General features: G+C 46.9%; 2 protein-coding genes and 1 long non-coding RNA gene across 5 annotated transcripts in view; 2 read left to right on the forward strand and 1 right to left on the reverse strand.

The window, feature by feature from the left end:
- Positions 1-13,067, forward strand: part of mical2b (microtubule associated monooxygenase, calponin and LIM domain containing 2b) — a 35,634-nt gene extending 22,567 nt beyond the window's left edge. For 2 of the 3 annotated variants that reach the window (XM_062461335.1, XM_062461336.1), the window contains exons 17-30: positions 1,221-1,410; positions 1,649-1,722; positions 1,883-1,934; positions 5,252-5,363; positions 5,532-5,593; positions 6,462-6,515; positions 8,569-8,675; positions 8,914-9,649; positions 9,855-9,925; positions 10,096-10,185; positions 10,323-10,419; positions 11,715-11,814; positions 11,968-12,041; positions 12,234-13,067. In XM_062461335.1, the coding sequence (XP_062317319.1) occupies positions 1,221-1,410; positions 1,649-1,722; positions 1,883-1,934; positions 5,252-5,363; positions 5,532-5,593; positions 6,462-6,515; positions 8,569-8,675; positions 8,914-9,649; positions 9,855-9,925; positions 10,096-10,185; positions 10,323-10,419; positions 11,715-11,814; positions 11,968-12,041; positions 12,234-12,424 (2,010 nt within the window). In that variant the 3' untranslated portion in view covers positions 12,425-13,067. The remainder of the gene's footprint in view (positions 1-1,220; positions 1,411-1,648; positions 1,723-1,882; positions 1,935-5,251; positions 5,364-5,531; positions 5,594-6,461; positions 6,516-8,568; positions 8,676-8,913; positions 9,650-9,854; positions 9,926-10,095; positions 10,186-10,322; positions 10,420-11,714; positions 11,815-11,967; positions 12,042-12,233) is intronic. The other variant, XM_062461337.1, reaches the window with a different exon arrangement.
- A 369-nt stretch (positions 13,068-13,436) lies between these two features.
- LOC134020958 (uncharacterized) lies at positions 13,437-14,191 on the reverse strand. Its single transcript, XR_009930463.1, has 2 exons — positions 13,823-14,191; positions 13,437-13,566 (listed from the first exon to the last, which is right to left on the reverse strand). It is a non-coding gene; the product is annotated as an uncharacterized LOC134020958 (long non-coding RNA).
- LOC134020957 (alpha-parvin-like) lies at positions 13,458-22,836 on the forward strand. Its single transcript, XM_062461341.1, has 13 exons — positions 13,458-13,596; positions 16,592-16,681; positions 17,014-17,084; positions 17,260-17,362; positions 17,847-17,987; positions 18,688-18,803; positions 19,050-19,108; positions 19,986-20,005; positions 20,120-20,181; positions 20,444-20,512; positions 20,669-20,770; positions 21,881-21,953; positions 22,118-22,836. Exons 1-13 carry the CDS (start codon positions 13,458-13,460, stop codon positions 22,192-22,194), a joined length of 1,122 nt encoding a protein of 373 aa, XP_062317325.1. The 3' UTR covers positions 22,195-22,836.
- Positions 22,837-24,307: the final 1,471 nt, after the last annotated feature.

Genomic DNA, 24,307 nt, shown 5'->3' on the forward strand with positions numbered 1-24,307 from the left:
ATATCAAGGTCAAAGAGAAGGTGACGGACAAGGTCGGGGCCGAGGTCCGTAAGGTCGTTGAGGACGTGGCTCTTGAGAAGGTACTGTGGGAGCAGCAGAACCTACTTGACTCGCATGCCATGGAAGCTTCTAGATGGATAGTTCAGAGGTGTGTAGCACAGTTATAGCTGCATTGTCCAGGATTTGTTGTGATTCTTGCGTTGTTGGGTTTTATAGCGCAGTGGGAACGCGGCCTCCAGTAAAATGATTGGAAAGACGATAGTTCGCTCTGAGAGTTGCCCAGCTGTAGCAGTTCAGTCCAACAAACAGGTACCAGTCCACTACCTCAACATGGACGAGCTGTCAGTCATTCCTGGTCTAAATGCCCTTTTCCAAAATAGATTGAGATATATTGTTATGGAGCTTTTTTCCTCTCAATTCTTTCCCTCGTCCCTTTTGTCTGTCCTTGTCTACACCTCTGTTTCTCTTTCACCCTCCATCTTCTGCCTGTGGTGTGTGTAGCGGACAGTGGGGAGAGTGTCGTCAGTAATAGGGGCCAAGGCTGAGACTCTGGCTATCCTGTATGAGACAGACCACAGACCCAACTCCTCGCCGGTAAGCAGGGTTAGCCCGGACCTGGCTCTGTGTGTGTGTGACCGGGGGTGGTTGGGGTTGGGTAGCTTCTGTTGGTTCTGGTACCAGGAAGGTTCTGTCTGGGTCTGCTACCAGAAAGGTTCTGTTGGTTCTGCTACCAGGAAGCTTCTGTTGGTTCTGGTACCAGGAAGGTTCTGTCAGTTACACCTATGGCTGCCTGTGACCCCATCACCATGGAGACATAATACTAAATATTAGTAAATCAATAAATAATCTATAATTGGTTTTCAACCCAGCTGTGGGTTGATGTTGGATGGTCTGTGATGGGGAGTTTGACATTTTTATACTCACAATCTCCATACTGCCTCCTAACCCTGCCCCCTAATTCTGACCTCTGACCCTGCCCCCTAACCCTGCCCCTAACTCTGACCCCTTCACCCTAACCCTGCACCCTCTACCCCCTAACCCGGCCCTCTAACCCCAGCCCTTCACCCTGTTCCCTTCATCCTAACCTTGCCCCCTAGCCCATATCCCCTGCCTCAAACCCCTTTCCCAAGCCCCCTACCCCTAGCAGTACCCCCTTCTTATGCCCCCTACCCTCCGCCTCTGTTGAAGCCCCTGACTGTGGCCTGGTGTCTCCCCTGCAGTGTGTGGGCCGGCGAGGGGAGTTCCCCCAGACCCTGGGCGGCAGCGACACGTGTCACTTCTGCAGGAAGCGTGTGTACGTGATGGAGCGCCTGGGCGCAGAGGGGCTCTTCTTCCACCGGGAGTGCTTCCGCTGTGACGTGTGCAGCTGCACGCTGCGCCTGGGGGGGCACGCCTTCGACTCCCAGCAGGGTAGGCCTGGCATCCAGTCTCTCATCCACTCACTTATACACTCACTCATCTTACTTATACAGTCATTAATTCATTCATTCTGGACCTAATTTCCTCACTTCACCTCACGTCAGTCACAATCCTTAATTCACTCACTCACCCAGTTGCTGTAGTCTGTCATTCATTTATCAATTCATTCATAATGCTACCCATCAGAATCTAGTTTTAAACACTGTGTGTGTGTGTGTGTGTACCCCAGGGAAGTTCTACTGCAAGATGCACTATTCCCAGCGTAGACCCAGCACTGCTCAGGTCAATTTCCGGAAGAGAGCGGTAAGTCTACTGTCAAGATGGACACAGATACACATGCATGAAACGCACAACTACATGCACGTCTTCAATCTCTCACTACTAAACATACACACACACGAATCAGCAGGAACTCCCCCCCCCCAAACATTCAGGCATCTCTCATCCCTCCTGTGTCCCTCAGGATGACCAGGGGCATGTGACGACCTCGGGCGACAAGACAGACCAGTCCACAGGTACCCTGACTTCCTTCCTCAGGTGTGGCCTGCGCTGGCCGCTGGCGGCGGGGCGGGCGGTGTGTGGGACCCCCGGCCGCCTGACGAGCTGGGCGGCCGGGGCGGTCGGGGAGGCGGGGCTTGGCGTGTGGAGCCGCTGGGAGGACTTCCTCTTCCTGTACGAGCTCCTCAGCCTGGGCCTGCCTCTGCTCTGCATGCTGCTTGAGGTTCTGGCCCAGATCTACTTGGAGGCCCCGCCCCACAGCCAGGCCTGGGCCCAGCCCTAGCCCCAGGACTTCTGCTAGGGCCCTGAGGCCTCAGGCTCGCCTGGAGGGGGATGGCCCGAAAGAGGGATCCTTAGCTGGGGTCCTGGTGAGGGAAAGCCTGGGGCTTGGCCAACTAAATGCAGTTGTACTGTAGCTCAAGCACTTGCTTCTAAAACGTAAATCTAGTCTGTACTTTGTCTGGTACTTTACATATCTTGATACAGACTCAAAATATGACTGCAATTTCAATAATTCCGTGTCATTTAGCCCTCTGCATGTTCCAAGAAGTGCAAAAATGCTTCCTGATTGCACTAATCTAGAGAGTACTTGAAAATATGAGAGAATTGTTCCTCTCCTCTGAAATTGACCTTTTGAAGGATAATTATGATGATTAGCTGACGAGCAGCTAAGGATTGACTAAAAGCACTTTACTGGACCTGGAGGGATTGCAGGAGTATGCACTGCCTGGTGTGCCTGTGTTGTGTGGAGAGTGAAAAACGAACCGTGTTGCTACAGTATGTTAGCTATAAACTGCTTGCTCGTTAACTGATCTGTACTGAAACCCATGGGCTAGCCTGCTAGTCTGTCTGAATTCATTGCACTAGAGAGATTTGAAAAGCCAAACAGTATTTTTTTCTCAGTTCTTTTCAAGAGGTTGTTTTCTAATGTAAAAGTGAAGATTTAGTTCAGTTTGCTTTTCTTAAAAAAAAAAAAAATTTGTTTACTAAATGTTGTCATTTGCTGATATATTTACGTTATGTTTGGGGGGGGAAACATGGCCGACCAAAATCTGCCAAAGAAAGAACATTTGTAGGAACTTGACTAATGCACATATTCTGTGCTGTGAATGCTTACAAAACAGATACAATCTACAAGATCAACCTGTGTACCTGGGCTTGGATTGACATTGTTGACTGTTGTTAATGCACTATGACTGTCAGTATTACTCAGAATTCAGTTCAAAGTTCACTTCAAACTTGTTGTCATCTAAAGACTAAACAGCTGCAACATGAGAACTTTACTGTGTTGTATTTCCCAGACACTTTTCTTCATTTTCCATCCCTCCTACTATTTCATTTGTGTTCTTTACATCTTTACATTGTAGTCTATTTCCAACGCTGTACCCTCTGATTGGCTGAGCAGTGAAGGCCGCAAGGTGATTAGTTTGCTGCTTGGGTCATGTGATCAGCTGCATTTCTTGACATTGGCTGCCTCCGTAGCTCCTTAACCCCTATTAACCAACCAGGTGCGAGCGTGTCCTGGTTGCACACGCACACCGACCTGCTCAGTAGCGTAGTCGTTCCACCGTGCGCCTCCGGGCGCCCCCTCTCACCTCGCCCCCCTCCTCACCCACTAACTACCGGCCTTGCTGCGCTGCACCAGGCTAGCCTGCCCCCCAGTGTCCGTGCATGCGTCTTGCAGCCCCCGCGTCGTCGTGATCAGCCCGCAAGTAACGGCCATCCCTCCCCGTCTCTCTGTCTCTGTCCGTCTGTCGTCTCTCTCTCTGTGGTTTCTGTGTTGCAGACAGAGACCAGCCGGCTGGGGCCCCTCACAGCCTCTCCAGAGCACTCTCTTGCTCGTCCTAGTCGCCCCCCCCCTCTTCCTCCTCCATCCTCCCCCCCCCCCCTTCCACCGGCCTCATTCCCCCTCACCACCACCCCGGCCTCTGCCATCCTCTCTCTCTCTGCCCGCACCTCCACCCCTCCCAGTCTACGTGCAGGAGGAATTCCCTCTTTGTTCGCACAAATCCACTTTTTTATGTCCATTTGAAGTTGTTGTCTGTGATCCTTTCGCCTGCAGAACACGTGTTTTTTTTTTTTCTCTCCCACATGCAGTGAAATAAACTGTTGCTTAATATATGCTATTTAAAGCTGTAAGTATAAATAAATTGATTTGATTACATAAATAAACCGGCTTCCTCCTCCTTTTAAAAAAAAACAAGAAAGAAAAATAAATTTACAAATTTGACAAATTTGCCAGTCGAGAGATCTTAGATCTTAGACACGAGCTGCGTCAGGGTCGATCCACGACGATCACGGCATCAGACACAACTCTCACAGTTTTCACATTTAACCTCCTAAGGGCCTCAGCGGCTTTGTAAAAACCTCCCAGGCACCAAATCACCTTCACGGGAACCTCCCCAGTTTAACCCATCACGAGCCTAACCGCCGTCCACGCTGAGCAGACGCGCACACAGCGGGATGGGCCCTCCACTTCATCACTAAACACGGTAACGACACCTGCGGACCCGACGCAGCATCTCAACCCTTACTGCTGTCGCGTTTTGCTCCATCTCAGGCCTGTTGTCTTTCTGCAGTCCGTCTGGGATCCTCTTCCTCCCTCTCCCTCTCTCTCTCTCTCTCTCTTCCTCCTTCTCCTCCCCCGTTTCTCGGACCTGTCCTCTGGTCTGTGTTGTCCTTCAGTCAGTGCATTGGAACACTCGGGTCAGTCAGCCCCCAGTTAGCATCACACGTGGCGTGTTGGCATGTTCATATTCATGGGACTGAATCGTCAAGTAACTCCTAGTTTACAGAAATGGTTTAAAAAACAAAGGTGTCATTGCCAACAGGTGTCAATGTCTCTATATATGACTGACATTTATATTGTTTAATTAAGGGCACTCACCCATTTAAGTGGAGACATTAGGGTTCAAAATGCCCATAGTTATGTTGATTAATGGACTAAGCTATGTTATTCCTCAATAATAATAATAACCATGTATACCCGTGGTGCCTGTCACCCAATGGCACGGTAGAAGTCTCTGTATGAAACTGCGTATGTGTGTGTACCCCAGGGAAGTTTTACTGACTGAATACTGACTGTGCCAGCATGTGACCCATGAGAAACCCATGTGATAGTATGACAACTGTAGCCAGGGACAGATACAGGTACACAACATGAACAGAGATCACAGCTCAGCAGACGTTTTCGATCCAATTTTCGATTTCTGACGCATCTTACAAGTTCAGAGTAGGGCGGAATGTACCATCATGCATACAGACATATTCCAAACGCCCCCAAGCGTGTGTGCGTGTGTGGACTCCCAGGGGGTAATGTGAGTGTTGTTTCCAGGGGGGCAGGCCAGGGCCCGAGCCCAGCCAGGACGGGGAGTTGGGACCCCGAGGAAGGGCCTGGTTCCACATGTGGTGGAGGAGACTCTGGAAACAGCTGATGGCCTCACAGGGTACGTAAACGCCCACACACACATGCATACGCATACATACATACACACACACGCACACGCATAAACACACTCACAAGCATATGCACACACACATACAACTAGCTACACACCCCTGCATGAGCAGACACACACCACTAATAATTGCTGCAATTCTATGACACTTTTCAGAGCTGACTCAAGAAAGAATGAAAACTCTGTTGACATGAAAGTGAAAGCACAGGATCAGAAAGGTGAGAATATAGTGTGTGTGTGTGTGTGTGTGAGAGAGAGAGAGAGAAAGAGATATGTGTGGAGCAAACTTGTCCACCCTATCTGGCTGTTTATCTTCGAAGCTGAGCTCCGAGTTGTTGGACGGAATACAACTTTCTCCAGTCAAATCACACAGGACGTACCAGACATCACAAACCCTCCTAACCACAAACAGCTCCTCCACTGTACTGGGCCTCGCCCCCTCTCCTCTCTTGTACTGTGCCTCGCCTCGCCTGGCCTCCTCTACTGTACTGTGCCTCTCTCCTCTCCTGTACTGTGCCTCGCCTCCTCTCCTGTACTGTGCCTCACCTCCTCTCCTGTACTGTGCCTCACCTCCTCTCCTGTACTGTGCCTCGCCTCACCTCCTCTACTGTACTGTGCCTCTCTCCTCTCCTGTACTGTGCCTCGCCTCCTCTCCTGTACTGTGCCTCGCCTCGCCTGGCCTCCTCTACTGTACTGTGCCTCTCTCCTCTCCTGTACTGTGCCTCGCCTCCTCTCCTGTACTGTGCCTCGCCTCCTCTCCTGTACTGTGCCTCACCTCCTCTCCTGTACTGTGCCTCGCCTCGCCTCACCTCCTCTACTGTACTTTGCCTCGCCTCCTGTCCTGTACTGCCCCACTCCTCTCCCCTGCTCTGCCTTGCCTTCATCTCTACTCTAATGTTTGAAGAGTGCTGTCCCCTCATGGATGGAATAAAAAGTACCATATCTATGAACAGTCCCCACTGATCTCCTATATGCGCAGTTGTATGTGTGTTAAACAGATATACAACCCTTATGTGTGATCAGTGCTTAAATCCTGCTGTCCGTAATTGCCATCCTGCTGCCCCTCACCCTGTCCCTGCCTTCTAGATGTCTCTAAGTCTGCAGACAGGAGCAGTCGATGGAAGAGAAGGATCCGTGCAAGTGAGTGTGTGTGTGTGTGTGTGTGTGTGTGTGTGTGTGTGTGTGTGTGTGTGAGACTGTATGTATGTATGTATATAACTTTATTTTGCAGATTCAAGGTCCAGATAGAAAAGTACACATAACATATTACAAGAGGGGTACACACAAACACACAAACATAAATACATACAGACATACTGACTACCACATATTACATAAAGGGAACATACAAAACATACATACATACATACATACCAACATACATATAGCTCATACATATGCACAATAATTAAAACAAATATAGATGCATTTTCCAGTGTTTCCAAAGTTGGGAGGTATATCTGGTATCACTAAGTGCAGGGTTGGTTAAGGCGGTTAAAATTGTATTCTTTGACTGTTAATCGGCACATAAATCTAAATTCCTCAGCACAGCATGGAAAATGGGAACATCATTAGCACTGGTCCATCTTGGACCCTTCAACAGAATTCAAAGTGCATCATTGTATGCCACTTTTATCTTATGTATCTTTGCTTTACTGTAGCTGCACCATAGGTGAGCTGTATACAGTGGAGTACAGTATGCTCTAAAAAGAGATGTTTTAACTTCGTCATTACACATATGAAATTTGCGTGCCAGCATATTTTCTTGTCCATATCATTTACAGCATTGGCGCTGTATGTCTTCATCATCCCAAAAATCATCCCTGATGATGTGGCCCAGGTATTTTGCTTTAGCAACTACATTCAGCTCTTGCCCTGACAAGAAAAAAGAGGGAAAGCATAGCTTCCTGTCCCCTTTAGTTCTGGCAATCATTACATGTGTATGTATGTATGTATGTATGTATGAAGCCCAGCTGGTGTATGTATGTGTGTTTGAGAAAGTCAGCCAATGTGTGATTGTGACTGACAATCCCATAGTGAGACAAGCACTTAGGCTCTCTCGTAGTTATCTATTTATAACACCCTGCTAAACTGGACTAATCACCGGCCTGCTGAATTCATCACTCATCTTTGGACTCGTATTGTGTACGACTCCACAGCCTGGCTGATAAAATCAATGAATGAGTATAAGGTGGGGGAGAAGCAGAGAGACCTGGAAGAGAGAGGGGTCTCCATAGAGAAGCTCCTGGGCCACAGCCTGGCTGATAAAATAAATGAATAAGTACTATCCCTCTAATCAGAATATCTAATACTTTCCGTTCATGCCTTAAAGTGTTTCGTAAACCCAAGTTCTTTGTAAAGTATAGCAGTCAAGAAGTTGATGCGACAGAAATGTAGGATGTGGGTATCATTTACATTTAGTCATTCGCTCTTATCCAGGGCGACATACAGTAAGTACAGGGACATTCCCCCGAGGCAAGTAGACTGAAGTGCCTTGCCCAAGGACACAACGTCATTTTGCATGGCCAGAAATCAAACCAGCAACCTTCTGATTAATAGCCCGATTCCCTAACCGCTTAGCCATCTGACCCCCAGTCAGATTTAGCAGTATCACTGCTCTGTCACTAGGCGGTGATGTTTACTCTCAGAAAGAATCTCGTGATTTTGGTCTGTAATTCTCAACACGAGTGTGTGTGTGTGCTTGTGTGTGTGTATGAGTGAGTGTGTCTTTCTTTTCACTGTAGTCCAACCATAGTCATTTTCCACAGCAAGGGTTCCTAAACGACTCTCTGCTTTCCCACGCTACTCAGTGATGCGTGATGGGCCTCAACCTATATAAAGCACAATGGTTATTATGACATACATATGTGTGTGTATGAAATGTTATGTGGTCCGTGTGTGTGTCTGCGTGTGTGTGTGTGTCTGCGTGTGTGTGTGTGTCTGCATGTGTGTGTGTCTGCGTGTGTGTGTGTCTGCGTGTGTGTGTGTCTGCGTGTGTGTGTGTCTGTGTGTGTCTGCGTGTGTGTGTGTGTCTGCGTGTGTGTGTGTCTGCGTGTGTGTGTGTGTGTGTCTGCGTGTGTGTGTGTCTGCGTGTGTGTGTGTCTGCGTGTGTGTGTGTCTGCGTGTGTCTGCGTGTGTCTGTGTGTGTGTGTCTGCATGTGTGTGTCTGCGTGTGTGTGTCCTCCTCCTGCAGCCCTGCCTCTCATCCTGGTCAGAACTTTCCAGAAGGGAAGAGCTTCAGACAAGGAGTCCACCCCCATCCCAGAGGCGGACTCTGACTACAAGGAGGTCGTCCTTCCTGTAAAACATGCTAACACACTCTTAAATATACCCTAACACTCTTACATATACTGTACAAGGAGGTTATCTTTCCTGTAAAACATGCTAACACACTCGTACACACACCTGATTAAATTATGGAAATGTGTTGAATTGTTTGAGTTCCCATATCATTTGACCAAACAATCTGAAACCTGCAAAAAAAAACAGGCTTCTGTAATTATATCTTAGTTTAACATAGTTGTTCTGTTTTGTTCAGATTTCCCACAATGCTGCTGAAAGGCCTCCTACTACCCAGAATGCTTTGCCAGGCTCAGAGGAGTGTCCGGTTCCCGGAAAGGACGTCACAGGCTCGTCCAGCCCCAAGAAGAAACTGATCATTTCTGTGTCTGAGAAAGAGAAGCTTCTAGACTGGAACCTGGGCACTCTGGAGGAGCCCTCAGGGTTACCAGGGGCACTGGGTGAACAGACAACCAGTAACCCAGTGTCCCAGAGCCAGCCGCCCCAGCCAGACCCAGGGCCAGACCCAGACCCTGAGCTAAGCCCAGCGCCAACCCACCCAGACCCCAGCCAGGGACCTCCGCCGACGGCCTTCCAGCAGCTGGCTAATGCCCTCAGGAAGTCCCTGGGAATGTCTGCGTCCGCTTCAACCACGGCGGTCACCAGGCGGTCACCAGGCCCCCGCGGACAGAGGCCCCTGTCGGAAGGAGCCTTCAACTACAGCTCCATGTTTGGGTCCGGGCCTCCAGGGCAGGAGGAGAGGATGCGCGAGCAGCGGAGGCCAACAGGGGGCGACCTCACCACCCTGTTGGAGCAGGTGTCCCTGGGCCGAGGACAGCCAGGGGGCGAAGCTTTCACGGACGACATGGCCTCCCTGCCCCCCAGGAGGGTGAACTTCTTCTCCTCGCTGCGTCTGAAGAAGAGGGAGGGGAGAGGGAGAGAGGCGGGGGAGGGACAGCACATCCGCACCATCCTGTCCAACATCCGGAACAAAGGTCAGGGAACATTGTTGCTGTGTGTGATTTGTGCATCCAACATCAAGTGTGGATAGTTAATTATATACGGTCTAATAAGGGTAACGAGTAGGAGATTTATTACATGATTTAAACCCATTTTATAGGTGGAAAGTAGATATTTTGGGGTATCCGGGGACTCATCCGACCCCATCAGACCTAATTTTCCTTGTGTCTTGGTCCACAGCCTCCAGCCAAGAGCAGCTGGACGCGTCCTGCTCCTCTAGTGACGACGATAACAGCCTGGCCACTCAGACGGTCAGTACAGCGCCTTCGCGCCAAGCATGCTGGGAGATGTACTCGCATATGTTTGACCTGGATGTTTGGGCAGTTCTATCCTGTCATGGGATAGGTGTGGTGTTATTTGGGATGTGAATGGTCACGTCAGTGTGTATGCCCCCCCCCCCATCACACACACACACCCTCAGGATTGTCCTGACAAGCTGAAGAGGAGGCAGGAGAGGATGGTGGCCCAGCAGGCTAAAACAGAACAGCTCAAGAGACTCCATAGAGCTCAGGTACCTCAAACCACTCAATCAATAAGTCGGTATAAAGTAACCAGCCAGTACATTAATCCATCAATCTATCCCAGCACCAGAGGAGCGAGATGTTCCACAGGCGAGACGCAGGCTGACTGGCGGGTTTCTCTTCCCAGGTCATTCAGCGTCAGCTGGAGGAGGTGGGGGAGAAGCAGAGAGACCTGGAGGAGAGTGGGGTCTCCATAGAGAAGCTCCTGAGAGGGGAGGAGACTGGTGAGTAAGGGGAAGGGGGGGACAGGGGAGGGAGGGAGCGAGGGAGGGAGGGGGGTCGGATGAGTGGGACGGTCAAACCCGTCTGCCTGAGCAAATAAACCATGCGCTGGGAGATTGGTCTTGTTCCTAGGCTACCTCTGGACAAGATGGCAACATTAGCTGTAGTTTGATTAGAATGGGCTGTAGTGGGAATTGCCTCTGCAAATGACAGTGAATGAGCCAACTGACGAAGACAGTCTCCATCTCATTACACCGCTGAATGCTAATAACGCAGTATTATTCTTGTCAATAAAGTCAAGATTGGAGGAACAGGTCCGCCCAGCCAAGCTTGTTACAGACCACATTGGGTGTCATCATTTGTTGCTGACAGAAATTGTGTTTGTCTAAGCTGAAAATTACATTTTCACACATCCTGACGGCATGCTTGTTAGGAGCTCCTGAACCCCTGCAGATCCTCATCGCAAGGCCCCTTCTTAAACAGAAGCGAGAATTACAGGAACAAAAAAAAAGAAATATACACCTTTTTTTTTTATCGAACAGTTCGTGAAGTATATGTTGTTCTTTCATTTGCAGCAGATGAAAGAAAAGTAATACCTTTGTTTGGTCCAGTTTCTGTCCTTGTAAGATGGAACTAGAAGAACTGAGGGGGCTCACATCTGTAGCTTTTTTTATTGTATTTTATACACACAGATTGCTGAATACAACAAATGGCCTTGCACTATTCCACCAATCCATTGCTACCGAAAAAGTTGTGTGCGTGTGTTCGATCCATATGTTGTGTGTGCGTGTGTGTTCGATCCATATGTTGTGTGTGCATGTGTGTTCGATCCATATGTTGTGTGTGCGTGTGCGTGTTTGTGTGCGTGTGCCCGTGTTTGTGAATGTTCTACCGAATGTTATACCGATGTACAGAATGCACTCAACTGAATTGTTCATTTGAGTGTTGGAGAGTGTGTCGGAGGCTTGGCTTTGGGATTATTGTATTAGGGCTTGAGAGAGGAGGACTCTGTCTATGAATAGAGTCTTTGTTCAAACTCAGACCCACACTCCTACACTATCTACCCACTCCAAGAGTAGCAGGCAGATAGACAATACCCAGCGATAGTGTGCTTTTAGAGATACACAGATTGAAATTAAATAAACCGTTGGAACGATACTGTGTCTGGCCTTATATGCAAGTTAACTTTTTGGTCTAACAGTTTGACAACTAATGGAATGTTCGTCATTGTAAAGATGTTGAAAGGGTAGATCTGTTTTTTGTTGTTGCAAGAAACTGTTATATCTCCTCCATACAGATGACAGCCTGTCAGATGAGGGCGTTCTCTATCAGTCCTGGTTCACTCTGGTTTTGGAGAAGAACAGACTGGAGCGATACGAGGCAGAACTCATGATTTTGTAAGCACCGAACCGCAAACACTGAAGTGAACCGACAACATTTAACAGTAAAAAAAAAAAAAAGCCTCATCATTCAGTCCAACCAAACTGCTAGGTTTTTCCTGTTCATTCCGTGTGTGTGTGTATATATGTTATGGTGGTGGCGCTGCTCAGCGCTCAGGAGCTGGATCTGGAGGACACACAGAGCCGGCTGCAGCAGGAACTACGACGCAGAATGGCCGTCGACGGTAGGGGTTACACGTGCACACACGCGTTATAGCACACAGAAATGTATTTTGGGGTGATGAGTGATGACACACATGTCTGGACGCACACATGCATTCATGGGTGATCACACAAACACACACAGATAAACACACACCGACTAGACGGCGGAAAACACCTCATGAATGCTATCTAACGGATGCGACCTGTTGCAGACACCAGTAAGAGTGCCAGTGAGCTTGTGGCAGAGCAGCGGATCCTGGAGGAGATGATGGGCGTGGTGGAGAGGAGGGACACCCTGGTCAGCGAGCTGGAACAGCAGAGGCTGAGGGAGCGGGCCGAGGACAGGGACCTGGAGAGCTTGGTGCTGTCCAAGGGATACCAGTTCCACTGGGCCTCCGAGTGAGGAGAAGCATGGGACTAGAGTTTGTGCCTGGGGCAAAGTCTGGGGTCTAGGGAGGGGTGGCTGGGCGGTTGGGACATGAGGCAATAATAAACTTGGGCTTGTAGTTGTTGAAAGTTCAACAGACTACATTTTGTCCACTTATTTACAGGGTGACTGGTGTGAATCTGCTATGTACACCCATGGTGTAACACGACCTAACCAAAACCACCTCAGTGTGCCTGTGGCCTTATGACAGGAAGGACTGAAGTAGGAGGGATCGTTTAGAGCACTGTTGGATCCACTGGAAAGCATGTTTAAACCGTACTGGTATATACTAGCCCAAAGGTCCTCTCATGGATTGATTAAATAGGATTTTCCTTTGTGAAATGATCTGTGATTCTGGATTTGTTTGTTTTGTATTGTGTATTTGTTGTGACACTTTGTAAATGATTCCCCTTGTATGCATTCAGATTGTCAGGGGTGTAAGAGTTGAGAATAATTGACTTCCTTTTCCGTTTGTACACCTACCCAAAATGTCAACATGATTTTCAATCTAAATTTTACGAAAAAATATATAACTGAACGTTTATTTTGCACAGCACATACGAAATCGGTCTATATTTATGTGGTAAAAAATGAGTTATTTAATAAAATGTTTAATTGCGAACTGTATTGCGAATTTATTTGCCATTATTTCGGCCGATATAAGGCGTTTGTCAGCCCTCCTCAACAGACGCAAGTGGTCAGTGATGGTAAAATATAAGACTACACCTGTAATTATCTCACAATTGTATTTAAACGGGATTTCACAGCGCTTACAGTAGCCTACTCAACTTATTCACGTAGCCTAACCATTTCGCACTTGTCAGAACTTGGTTGTAGTTTGTGGAGGGGAGGAACCATGGAATCGGGGCGTTCTGGGCAAATGATTGGAATTCCGCTTCCGCTATTGGGAGTAAACCTATGTATGGTTTTGTAGGCTGGGATCGTAATTATTTTCAATTCCAGATTCGTAACTTTTTCTCCATACAAGTGAACCGGATACGAAGGACCAATGGCTTCACCGTCCTCTCCTAAATCGCCGTCCTCTCCCAAATCTCCAACTCCGAAATCCCCTTCTTCTCGAAAGAAAGATGATTCGTTCCTGGGAAAACTTGGTGGAACTTTGGTGAGAAGGAAAAAAGCCAAAGAAGGTAAACAGATTATACCTAAACAATACTGCTTTGGAACCTCACCTTAAACGTATTTAATCGCATCAATAGCAAATACATCTTAGACACAATGACAATATTTGAACTTTGCAGCTAAATGTAGTCGTCTATATGGATACTTTTCGCCCGAGCAACACTATCGTACAACAGTTTCAAATTATACTGATCGAACAATTGTAACAATGTCAAAGTGATCACGACTTCTCACCGTCTTTGTAGTCTGATTTACAAAGCCTGCGGGTTCCTGGGACGCCTCGTAGTCAGTAGCTGCAGGCTATCTGCCTGCAGGCTGTGTTCGTAGTGCTGTAATACTCAGGAATGAAGTATGAGCAAGCAGGTCCGCCGGCAACTACACTGCCAGTGCAAGCATGTAAAATCTGCCCTCCTTAGCTAAACATATTGCTCAATATCAAACCCAACATTTGCCTCAACTCCATAGGCCTACCTCCAAGTGAGAGATTTTCTCATTTTTCCTCAAATATTTATCAGATGGATGCAACACAAGCTGCGTTTCAATATGTTGTCGCCTCTCTTTTCTTTATGTTGGAGTGTGAATCACCTCACAAAATGTTCTCCTTCTCAGTGTCCTTCTCTTTCTGGTCTCTCTCTTCTCTAAGTGTTGTTTTGATTGATTGTTCAGGGCCACAGCAGTGCCTGGAAGCTTTCAGTGACACGCACGCACACACACACACACATCCAGAACACAACTCATGCACATACACACACACACACAGAACACAACTTACGCACACACACATATACAGGACACCAAGGCCGCAGCCATGGAGTCAACATTGGGGGAGACAATTTTTTTTTTTAATGATCATTTCGGTAAGTTCGATAAGTTGCCTGTCGTAGCGTAGCACATTTATATTTTTATATCAATATATTGGGGGGGACATTTTGACCAGATTTGAATATTGGGGGGGATGTGTCCCCCCAATATGTATTATGATTACGGCCTTGCAGGACACAACTCACGCACACACACATATACAGACAACAACACACACACATACACAACACAACTCATGTACACACACACACACAACACAACTCATGCACACACACACATACAGAACACAACACGTCTATTACACGTACAGAAACAACACGTGTATCACACACACTCAGACCAGAATGTCCGCAGTGATTTGCTGAAAAGCCTGCTGGAGTCCCATGTGGCAGATTTCACGTGAAGCTCTCTGACGTTTCCGTCATGGACGACTTCCGTACAGGAGAGCCGGGCGCGGCCTTCAACGAGACTGCTGATTGGACGCCGAGAGAGAGAGAGTGAGCGAGGGACCCCTAAAAAACGGGGAGGGGATGGGAGAGAAGAGGCGGGCTTGTTCAGGCACCCAGGCCAGTGTGGAGCAGGCCTGGCAGGAGACCACTGGGGGAGGAAGCAGGAGGAGCATGGGAGCCCTGGGAGAGGTGCTGCCTGGATATGTGGCTCTCAGACATGGGGTGTGCCCAGGTAGAATCCCCTGGCTAGTGTCTGCTCCAGATGAGGGGAGGTGGGGGGTGTAGGGGGGTGAGGGGAGGCAGGGGGGTACATCATCTGTTTGTCTCAGCAGGACCAGCGGCTGCTACATTCGCTCAGCCAATTATCTGAGAGGAGAGGCAAAGGCATCTGTCACACTGTCAGGTTATTCTCATACATCTCTGCGTGATGGTAACAAGGGGAGCAGAAGCTGGCTGGATGTGTGTGTGTGTGTGCATGTGTGTGTATGTGTCAGTTCCGAGGTGTGTGTTTGTGTGTGTGTGGGGCTGCCTGTGATGGTGTTGATTAAGAGGATGTAGTCTTTGCTTGGGGGTGGAGAGAGCCAGAACTGGGTGTTCACGCCTCCTCTGGTGTCTCAACGGCGACACAGCTGCATGGTGAGCTGCATGGTGAACTGCATGCTGGGACAAAACAGAGGTTTCTGGAAAACAGGAAGGAACCTAGTTGTTATATATCAAGAATATTTGGTTCTATATCACCTCCCCTTTCTAAAAGAAAGAAAGAATGCAAAGATGACGAGAGATGGAAGGATTTAAGGAAACAAAGTAATAGAATGTTTATTTTGAAATATTGACCACATTTAGTATTTTTTCAAGTGGTAGAGGTTGAAGATGGTTTTGACATTTTGACTCTAGAAAAGAGCTCTGACATTTTAAATTGTGGTGCGGTTATCCTCTTCTTTAGCATGAAGAAAGACAGGCTGACTTTTGGCCAATGTTTTAGGGGGTCCCTACTGTTCTACCTCTATACTAAGACCATGGAATCTTTATAAAAGGACAGCAAGCACAGGGGTAATGGTGAAGGCTCTGGTTGTCGAGCAAAGATCCATCTCCATTCAGAAGCCTGGCCTTGTGTCTCTTCGGAAAAGCCATTTTGCGTAAAAACTTAGAGAAAGCTTCGTTTTTTTCTTTCGTGTGTGTGGGGGGGTTAAAGATGCAAAAGATGCACCCCTTAAAAGGCCTGCCATCACAACCAACCACTCCACAGCTCAGTATATTATTATCCATGAGAAGCCTAACTGTGGTTTTCTTATACCAAGTAAGAGCCGTTATTTGGGCCTGTTGGTTGGGAAGTGTTTTAAGACATCCCCAGGGCTGTTGTATTTGCGGGATGATTGGGCCCTTATGGAATGGGGAACTGTGATTTAGACGATCCCAGCCTGGTTTGCTCCTCTGACCCTGTGTGTTTACCAAGTGGCATAGGCCGAAAATGGTTTTTGTAGTGGGCTTATGAGTCCAGTAGTTATTTTGGAGTGGCACATCTGACAACATTCTTTTTACTGTGCAAAGTGTGTTCAACTGCTGAATGGAAAAAAACTGTATTTGTCAATCACTGTGGTGGGGGAAGGGGGCAGTGGTGCTTACTGAGGAGAGACAAAACCAAACATTTGGTTCTAGGAAGGCACATCACCAAGTCTTGACGGCTTTTCTTGTGTGTAAGCACGACATTTGATGCAGTTTCTGCCCATGCCAGTATCTGAGCTCCAGGAAGAAGGGATCAACGCGATCAACCTGCCTCTGAGCCCGTCCCAGTATGAACTGGACCCAGAGGACACCATGCTGGGTCAGTACTGACATCACTGGATATACATCCCACTGCACTCACTTTACACACACACGCGCCCTCTCTCTCTCTGTCTTTCTCCTTCTCTCCCCACTTACACACACCCACTCAAACTCACAGTATCCCACCTTGCTAGTTAGCTGTATAGTATTGTGTGTGTGTGTATATGTTTAAACAGGACTGTGTGTGTATATATGTTAAGATGGTGTAAATGTGTTTACAGGATTGTGTTGACATGTACATTTAGGATTGCATGTAAATGTGTATCCAGCATTCTGTGTGCATGTGTGTATATAGGATTGTGTATGATTCAGGTCTCTGTCTCTCCACAGAGGAGAACGAGGCCAGGACCATGGTGGACCCAAACTCAAAGAATGACCCAAAGCTTCAAGAGCTGATGAAGGTTGGATATGGGAACATCTTTTGGAATATCCATCCACCCTTCCATTGACACCCACATAATTTGAACCAGTGCGATGCAACACACACTACTTCAGCTTCTGACCCAGATAATTGGTTATTATCACCTTATTGATCAGTGTTGTGTTGAAACGTGAATCTTGTTCTGTAATCTCCAGGTCCTGATCGACTGGATCAATGATGTACTGGTGGGAGAGAGGATCATTGTGAAAGACTTGGCAGAGGACCTGTACGACGGCCAAATCCTGCAGAAACTCTTTGGTGAGGGACAGAGAGATACCATTTCCTGCTTCTTGTATGGCAGACACAACTTCCTGTTGTATTTCGTTCAAGTATTCTAATGCTAACCTTACCTACAAACAGTTGATAGATACATTGATTGATTTGTATTTCTTCACATCTTACTAAAGAGCAGTGTAAAGCCAAGCATTAACCCTTGTGTTATCTTCGGGTCATTCTGACCCATCAGTCATTGTGACCCACCGTCGTATTGCGACAAATTTACCTCATACAAAAAAAAAGTGAAGCATTTTCTTTTAACTGTCGGGCTGTCTCAGACCCCCCACATTGGAATGGTTAAAAGAAAATTATTTGTATTTGTTTTTGTATTGGGTAAAATTGAGTAAACACAACGATGGTTCGTTATGAACCTTTGGGTCATGTGACCCGAAGGCAGCACGAGGGTTAACATAGCAGTGTATTCAATGGGATTGTGATTGGCTCTCTGACTGTTTTTTCCGGGTAGAGAACCTGGAGGGGGAGAAGCTGAACGTTGCCGAGGTAACGCAGTCCGAGATCGCCCAGAAGCAGAAGCTGCAGACCGTTCTAGAACGCATCAACGAAACCCTGAAACTGTCCTCCCGGAGCATCCGCTGGAACGTGGACTGTGAGAACGCCTCCACGCCGTACATCGCTCTGTACTGCTACTGCTACAACCACGTAGCTCTGCGGCCTCCACCCACTAACCAGACACATGCTACATGTGCTGGAACCTTTCGAGAAAATTAACCACTTAAAATGTAGAGGGATATAGAGTGGGTCGTTGTGACCCGGTTTTATCCTGCTTAATAACTAGGGGGTAAGGGTTAGGGAGGAGAGGGTAAGGAAGGGTGGGGGTGGGCACTTTAGGGAGTTGACGTCATTCCCAGCATGCAAAGGGGATCAAACAGACATTTAAAAGATGCTTTTAGTTGACTTCTTGTAGCTGTTCTGTTGGCCCGTGTGAAAGAAAAAAAGGTTTCTCTAGTGAATTGATTTTTTTTTCTGCTTTAACCGTTGCCCTACTTTTTCAAAGCTAATGTGATTCTCCCTGGCATTTACCTCAGGTGCCGGACTGTTCTAGAAATGTCACTCACTCAGTCCCCGTTTCGCCATCTGTCCTTTCTCACACAATGACTTCAGGATGGCGTACCTACTCCGCTTTCGAACACAATGTGAAAGATTTTCTTAGACGTAGACGAGAGTCACCTTGATTACGTAACACAAGAGTTTTTAAATCCATCTCTGTCGCATGCTAGTCATGCTGAAGTGAAAATGTACCTCAACAATCGTGTTTTTTTACATGCTGTTTCCTGTCTGAACCGTAGCTGTTCATGCTAAAAGCATCGTGGCCATCCTCCACCTGTTGGTGGCGCTGGCGCAGCATTTCCGAGCCCCGATCCGACTGCCCGATCATGTCTCCATCCAGGTGGTGGTGGTTCAGGTAGGTTCTCTGTTCTACAGTGTTCAGGTAGGTTCTCTGTTCTCTAGTGTTCAGGTAGGTTCTATGTTCTTTAGTGTTCAGGTAGGTTCTTTGTTCTCTAGTCTAGTGTTCAGTCAGGTTCTCTAGTGTTCAGGTAGGTTCTCTAGTGTTCAGTCAGGTTCTCTAGTGTTCAGGTAGGTTCTCTGCTCTCTAGCTCTCTGGAGTTCAGGTATGTTCTCTAGAACTGTGCTATTCTTCCTCCTGCAGAAACGCGAAGGGATCCTGCAGTCTCACCAGATCCAGGAGGAGATCACCGGGAACACTGAGTATGTCATATCACCGGGAACACTGAGTATGTCTGCCTGCAGTGGGGCTAGTGTGGGATTCAGTGTTTGTGTGCATTTGGCATTGGTGGTGTAGTTTGTAGTTGGGTGGGAGGGGGCTTGTGTGTGTGGTGGGGGGCCAGCGTTTCCCCTCAGCTCCGCCCCAGCTGATGGAGCCCAGTCCAGCAGGCTGACAGCAGCTGTAGAGATAAAGCGGTCGGAGTTCACATGGTCACGGTTGCAACATGGTTATAACAGGAGCAGAAGCTCTGCCCAGACCTGCCACTGTCACAGGAGATTACACCGTGAAGACGGGTGTGTGTGTGTGTGTGTTTGAGAGAGAGAAGAGAGGGGCAACGTGAGACTGACAGAGAGAAGCATGCCCACATTAGTGTCCTTTTAACCCTTGTGCTGCCTTCGGGTCACATGACCCAAAGGTTCACAACTAACCATCGTTGTGTTTACCCAATTTTACCCAATACAAAAACAAATAAAAAGCATTTTCTTTTAACCTTCGCAATGTGGGGGGTCTGCGACAGCCCAACGGTTAAAAGAAAATGCTTCACTTTGTTTTTATATGCGGTAAAGTTGCCGCAATACGACGGTGGGACAAAATGACTGATAGGTCAGAATGACCCGAAGACAACACAAGGGTTAATTAATCTCTAGGTCGCCTGTATATGGATGAATATTGTGTGTATTCTTGCAGTATTTGTATATGCTTTATTTATATGTGAAGGCACCCTATCATACTGCAGTTAACACCAGACGCATTTCTTTTCAACAGAGAAAGTTGATAATATGGCCTTGCGGACAATTATTTAATAACCAGTCTTTTTGACCTGCTGTATTGATTTTTTTCTTTCTTTTTCATCCTCAGAGCTCTTTCAGGGAGACATGGTATGTGTACGGATATATCAAAAAAAGTCTGTATTGAATCGAAGTTCTGAAAGGACAGAAGGACGCTTGTTTTGGATGTCACTGAGTAAGTCACCGTTTCTGTCATCTGCACAGAAAGAGACGCTTTTGACACACTCTTCGACCATGCTCCTGACAAGCTCAGTGTTGTGAAGAAGGTAATGTCTACTTCTAAACTGTAGGACTGTGTGTGGCTGCATGTGTGTGTGGCTGCATGTGTGTGTGGCTGCATGTGTGTGTGGCTGCATGTGTGTGAGGGTGTGTATGTGTGTGTGCGGTGTATGTGTGTGTGAGGGTGTGCGGTGTATGTGAGGGTGAGTGAGTGTGTGAGTGTGTGTGGTGTATGTGTGTGTGAGTGTGTGTGTGTCGGGATGTGCGTGTGTCTCCAAACCTTAATGGAGATGTTTTGTATTCCTTCAGACTCTCATCACCTTTGTGAACAAACACTTGAACAAGCTCAACCTGGAGGTATCTGAACTAGACACTCAGGTGAGACACACCTCTGACAATCAGCTTTGGGCTGTTCCGCTGTCAATATAGCATGTATGCTATTTTCAACCTTAGGTTGACATTAATGATCTGGTGTAAAATATTGTTGTTACACAGGATTTCATACTGTGAAAGTTTTTTGTTTGTTGACTGTAGTTTGCAGATGGAGTCTACCTGGTGCTGTTGATGGGGTTACTGGAGGGGTATTTTGTTCCTTTGTACAACTTTTTCCTCACGCCAGAGAACTTTGACCAAAAGGTACATTTCCCAGTTTTTTGTATTATGAATACATGAATGAATACATACATGTTGTATTGTCCCAATTTGGCCAAGAGATCTAATCAAATCAGACCTTATTTATATCAAACATTTCATACCAGGATGCAACACATGCGCTTCACACAGGGAAAAGGAGGGGGGGGGACAAACACTTAAGTTTGACACTAATTATCCAGAGGGAAGCAAGAATTCAGTTCACTCAGACAAGTCGGAAGTATTGTTTTGGGCCCCGTTCCTAACCTACAAAAAAAAATAAAAAAAATAAACACAGTGTACTGTCCATAATGTGCATCATTACAGTTACATTTAAATGGGATAATCCCTTTTAAGTTCTTCCATGTTTATTTGATACTGGTATTCATGTATGCAGATTAGTCTTCAGAGTCAGCCTGGCCCCAGTCTGCTGCCTGCTGGTGTCATTCTGAGCAGGCAGTCAGAAGGGACGCCATGTCAGCCCTGGGCTTGGGTCCTGGCCAGGGTCCAGTGCCAAGCCGAGTGGGCACATGCCCACTAGCATCTGTAATCTGCTCCAGCCCAGCGCACTAAGAAGTGGCACGGGGATTAGCTCTTACACAGGGGGGAGGGGGAGGGACAACCGATGGAGAGAAGGGGAGAGAGAAAAGAGAGAGAGAGCGGGAGAAGGTAGGAAAAGCGTAGGAAATTTAGGCTAAGGATAGTCAGTTGTTGTTTAGCTTCAGGGTAGCTCCCCCGGTTTGGTCTGTGCTTCATTCTTGGTGTTTTTCAACACCTCGACCCTCCCCTCCCCGCCCTACTCCTAGCCTCACTCCTCACCTTCCCTCAACCACACACACACAGAACCTTTCCCCCGGCCCCTCCCCCAGCATGTGGTGGGTTAGCGGTGTTTACCCAGCTGGGACAAGCTTACTGCTGCACTGAACTGCTGGCTGTCTGCCCTGCTTAGGACAAGGGCTGGAGAAACTCTTAATGACACATGAATAGAGCAAATTGTTAAGGTGTTATTATTGCTGAGCAGTTCCCTTATCACTGCCTGTGTGTGTGTGTGTGAGAGTGAGAGTGAAAGGGACTGTTCTGAAAAGTAGTGTGACTGATTGTGAGTCTCTTGTTCAGGTACATAACGTGTCCTTCTCTTTCGAACTGATGCAAGATGGCGGTCTGGAGAAACCTAAGCCCAGACCGGAAGGTGCCAACCTTGATATCTTCATATCACCATTTATATATTAAATAATGGTTTACACAGATTAATTCTAAGCCATTGGATCGAGAATAGAGCCACATTTTCTTGCTTTCCCATTTGGAAATGTATAAAGCATAGATAACGAGTTTGTGTTTGTTTTCCACTTGCAGATATAGTGAACTGTGATCTGAAGTCGACACTGAGGGTTCTCTACAACCTCTTTACCCGATACAGAAATGTCGACTGAGCGGGGGGAGGGGACACATTTAGAGAGACAGACCACTTCCTGTTATCCAATGTCTTTATTTCACTAATGTATGTTTGAGAGGAGTTGATACGGCTTGTTTTGTCATGTGAACAATTGCATGTAAAAGAACAGAAAATCGTATTCAGATATGCAGTATCATTGATTGTAAACATTTTGTGATATAGAATGTTTAATCAATAATCTATTCAGTCTTTTTTTATATATATCTCATAACAAAAATTAGATTTTTTTTTTACATAAAATAAATAAATGTCTTAATGGATACACATCTAAACCTAAAAATATAGTCCTAAAATAAATGAAAAATGTGACCATAAATAGACTATGACAACATATTGTATATGTTCATTACAACAACAAATGTTGTACTTAAAGACACTTCTGCATTCCCTTTGACATTCCCAGACCAGATTTCTTACATCATGTTATATGGAAGTGTCTTTATTTGTGTGGATAAGGTCAGTGTTTGATGAGATCTCTTAAGCTATTTCTTTCAAACTCGACTACCATGGTTTATATCCACTTAAATGACACCTACGCTATTCTAAATGAGATACTTCAGGAAATCTTTTTTTATGATAATTCTTACCAAATCTTTGAACAATAAAGCATTCCAACTGACCCTCCTCTGACTTAATCTGTGTCACATGAGGTCTTGGTGGCTCAGCAGACTGTGAACAACTCATTCATTACAACTGGCCAACTGGCTAGCACCCTGCTTAACTGGCTAGCACCCTGCTTAACTGTACAGACCACACAGAAACTTCATCAGTTGAACAAGACGCCATGTTCTATGGCCCCCAGATCGCTAGTTAGGCTGCATGCCTAACAGAGGACACTACATAGTTTCATCCTGTGTTTTACAGCTGAGCTGCCATTAAGCTTATTTAAATCCCCTTTTCTAGAATGGCCCTTTAAATCATGGTTGGGTTTCTCATAAAATCCTTGGCAGTGTTATGGTCTTTCATTGCATGGAGGAAGGGAGGGAAGGGGAGAGACGGTAGGAAAGGAGACAGAGAAGGGAAAGAAAAGGAAGGATGGAGAAAGAGAGGGAAGGAGAGAAGGATGGGGACCCCTAGGCTGTAGTCTACTGGCACTGTGAGGCGGTTGTTACACTGGTGTCAGGTTACAACTAGTGTGTGTGTGTGTAGTTGATACCCTGTATATAACACTGCATCATCACCATTAGACATTAAGTCTCTCCAGCTCTCTTTCTCCCTCTTTCCCCCATCTCACACGTTTTCTCTCATTATCCGTCTCTTTCTCTCTCAGAAATGTTTCTTCTTTCTTTGTATCTCTCTTCATTCATTACCTGTCCTCGTGCCACCAGTGCATTGATAGTGAATGTGTCAGACCACGGTCTCGTGTTTGCAAATGAGCAAGTACAAGCAAGCACCAGATGTACCACACTCCAAATATTTCAAACAAAGGGTGCTGGATTCAGCCACAACGACGGCAATAACATAGTTTGACGCATGGTTTAACCAAGAAGGTTTCAAATGTCATCCAAGCACAGCCCCCCCCCCCCCCACCTATTACTGTCTCTGTCCCTCTATCTTAGTCTCTGGCTTTCTCCTGTCTCTCTCCCTCACTTGGACCTGGGAGGCCCTAGTGAACATCAAAGCTGGGGGCAGTCACCCGGAACATCAAAGCCACCTCCTCAGGCATGTGGCCTATCTGAATGACCTTAGCAATGTGAGCATGGCAACAACTGCTTCTCTTAAACAACAAGAAGAAGAAAGAAAAACTCTGCAATTTGATATGTATGTGTGTCGGTTGTATACGTGACAGAAAGTCCCTTTTTAGTTCATTCTGCTTCACGCTGAGGAGCTGTAGTGGAACTGTCACACTGAGCAGAAACATGCCGATTCCCTTTGGTTGACACAATAATAACACTAGCATCAACAGGCCCGTAACCAAATTACTGCTTTGGAGACATAATTGTCAATCAGAGTCGGCAGAAAATCTCATTTCAGGTCCTTGAGGCCCACTTGCCAACGAGCTGAAAGCATTTCGCTGTTGAAGCTCAGGCCGCTATCCTTCCTGTCCCTGTGCTCTCCCAGTCAACACTGCTCTACCCCGACCACAAGAT

Source organism: Osmerus eperlanus, chromosome 5 (genome assembly GCF_963692335.1).
Source record: "Osmerus eperlanus chromosome 5, fOsmEpe2.1, whole genome shotgun sequence".
NCBI classification, from domain to species: Eukaryota; Metazoa; Chordata; class Actinopteri; order Osmeriformes; family Osmeridae; genus Osmerus; species Osmerus eperlanus.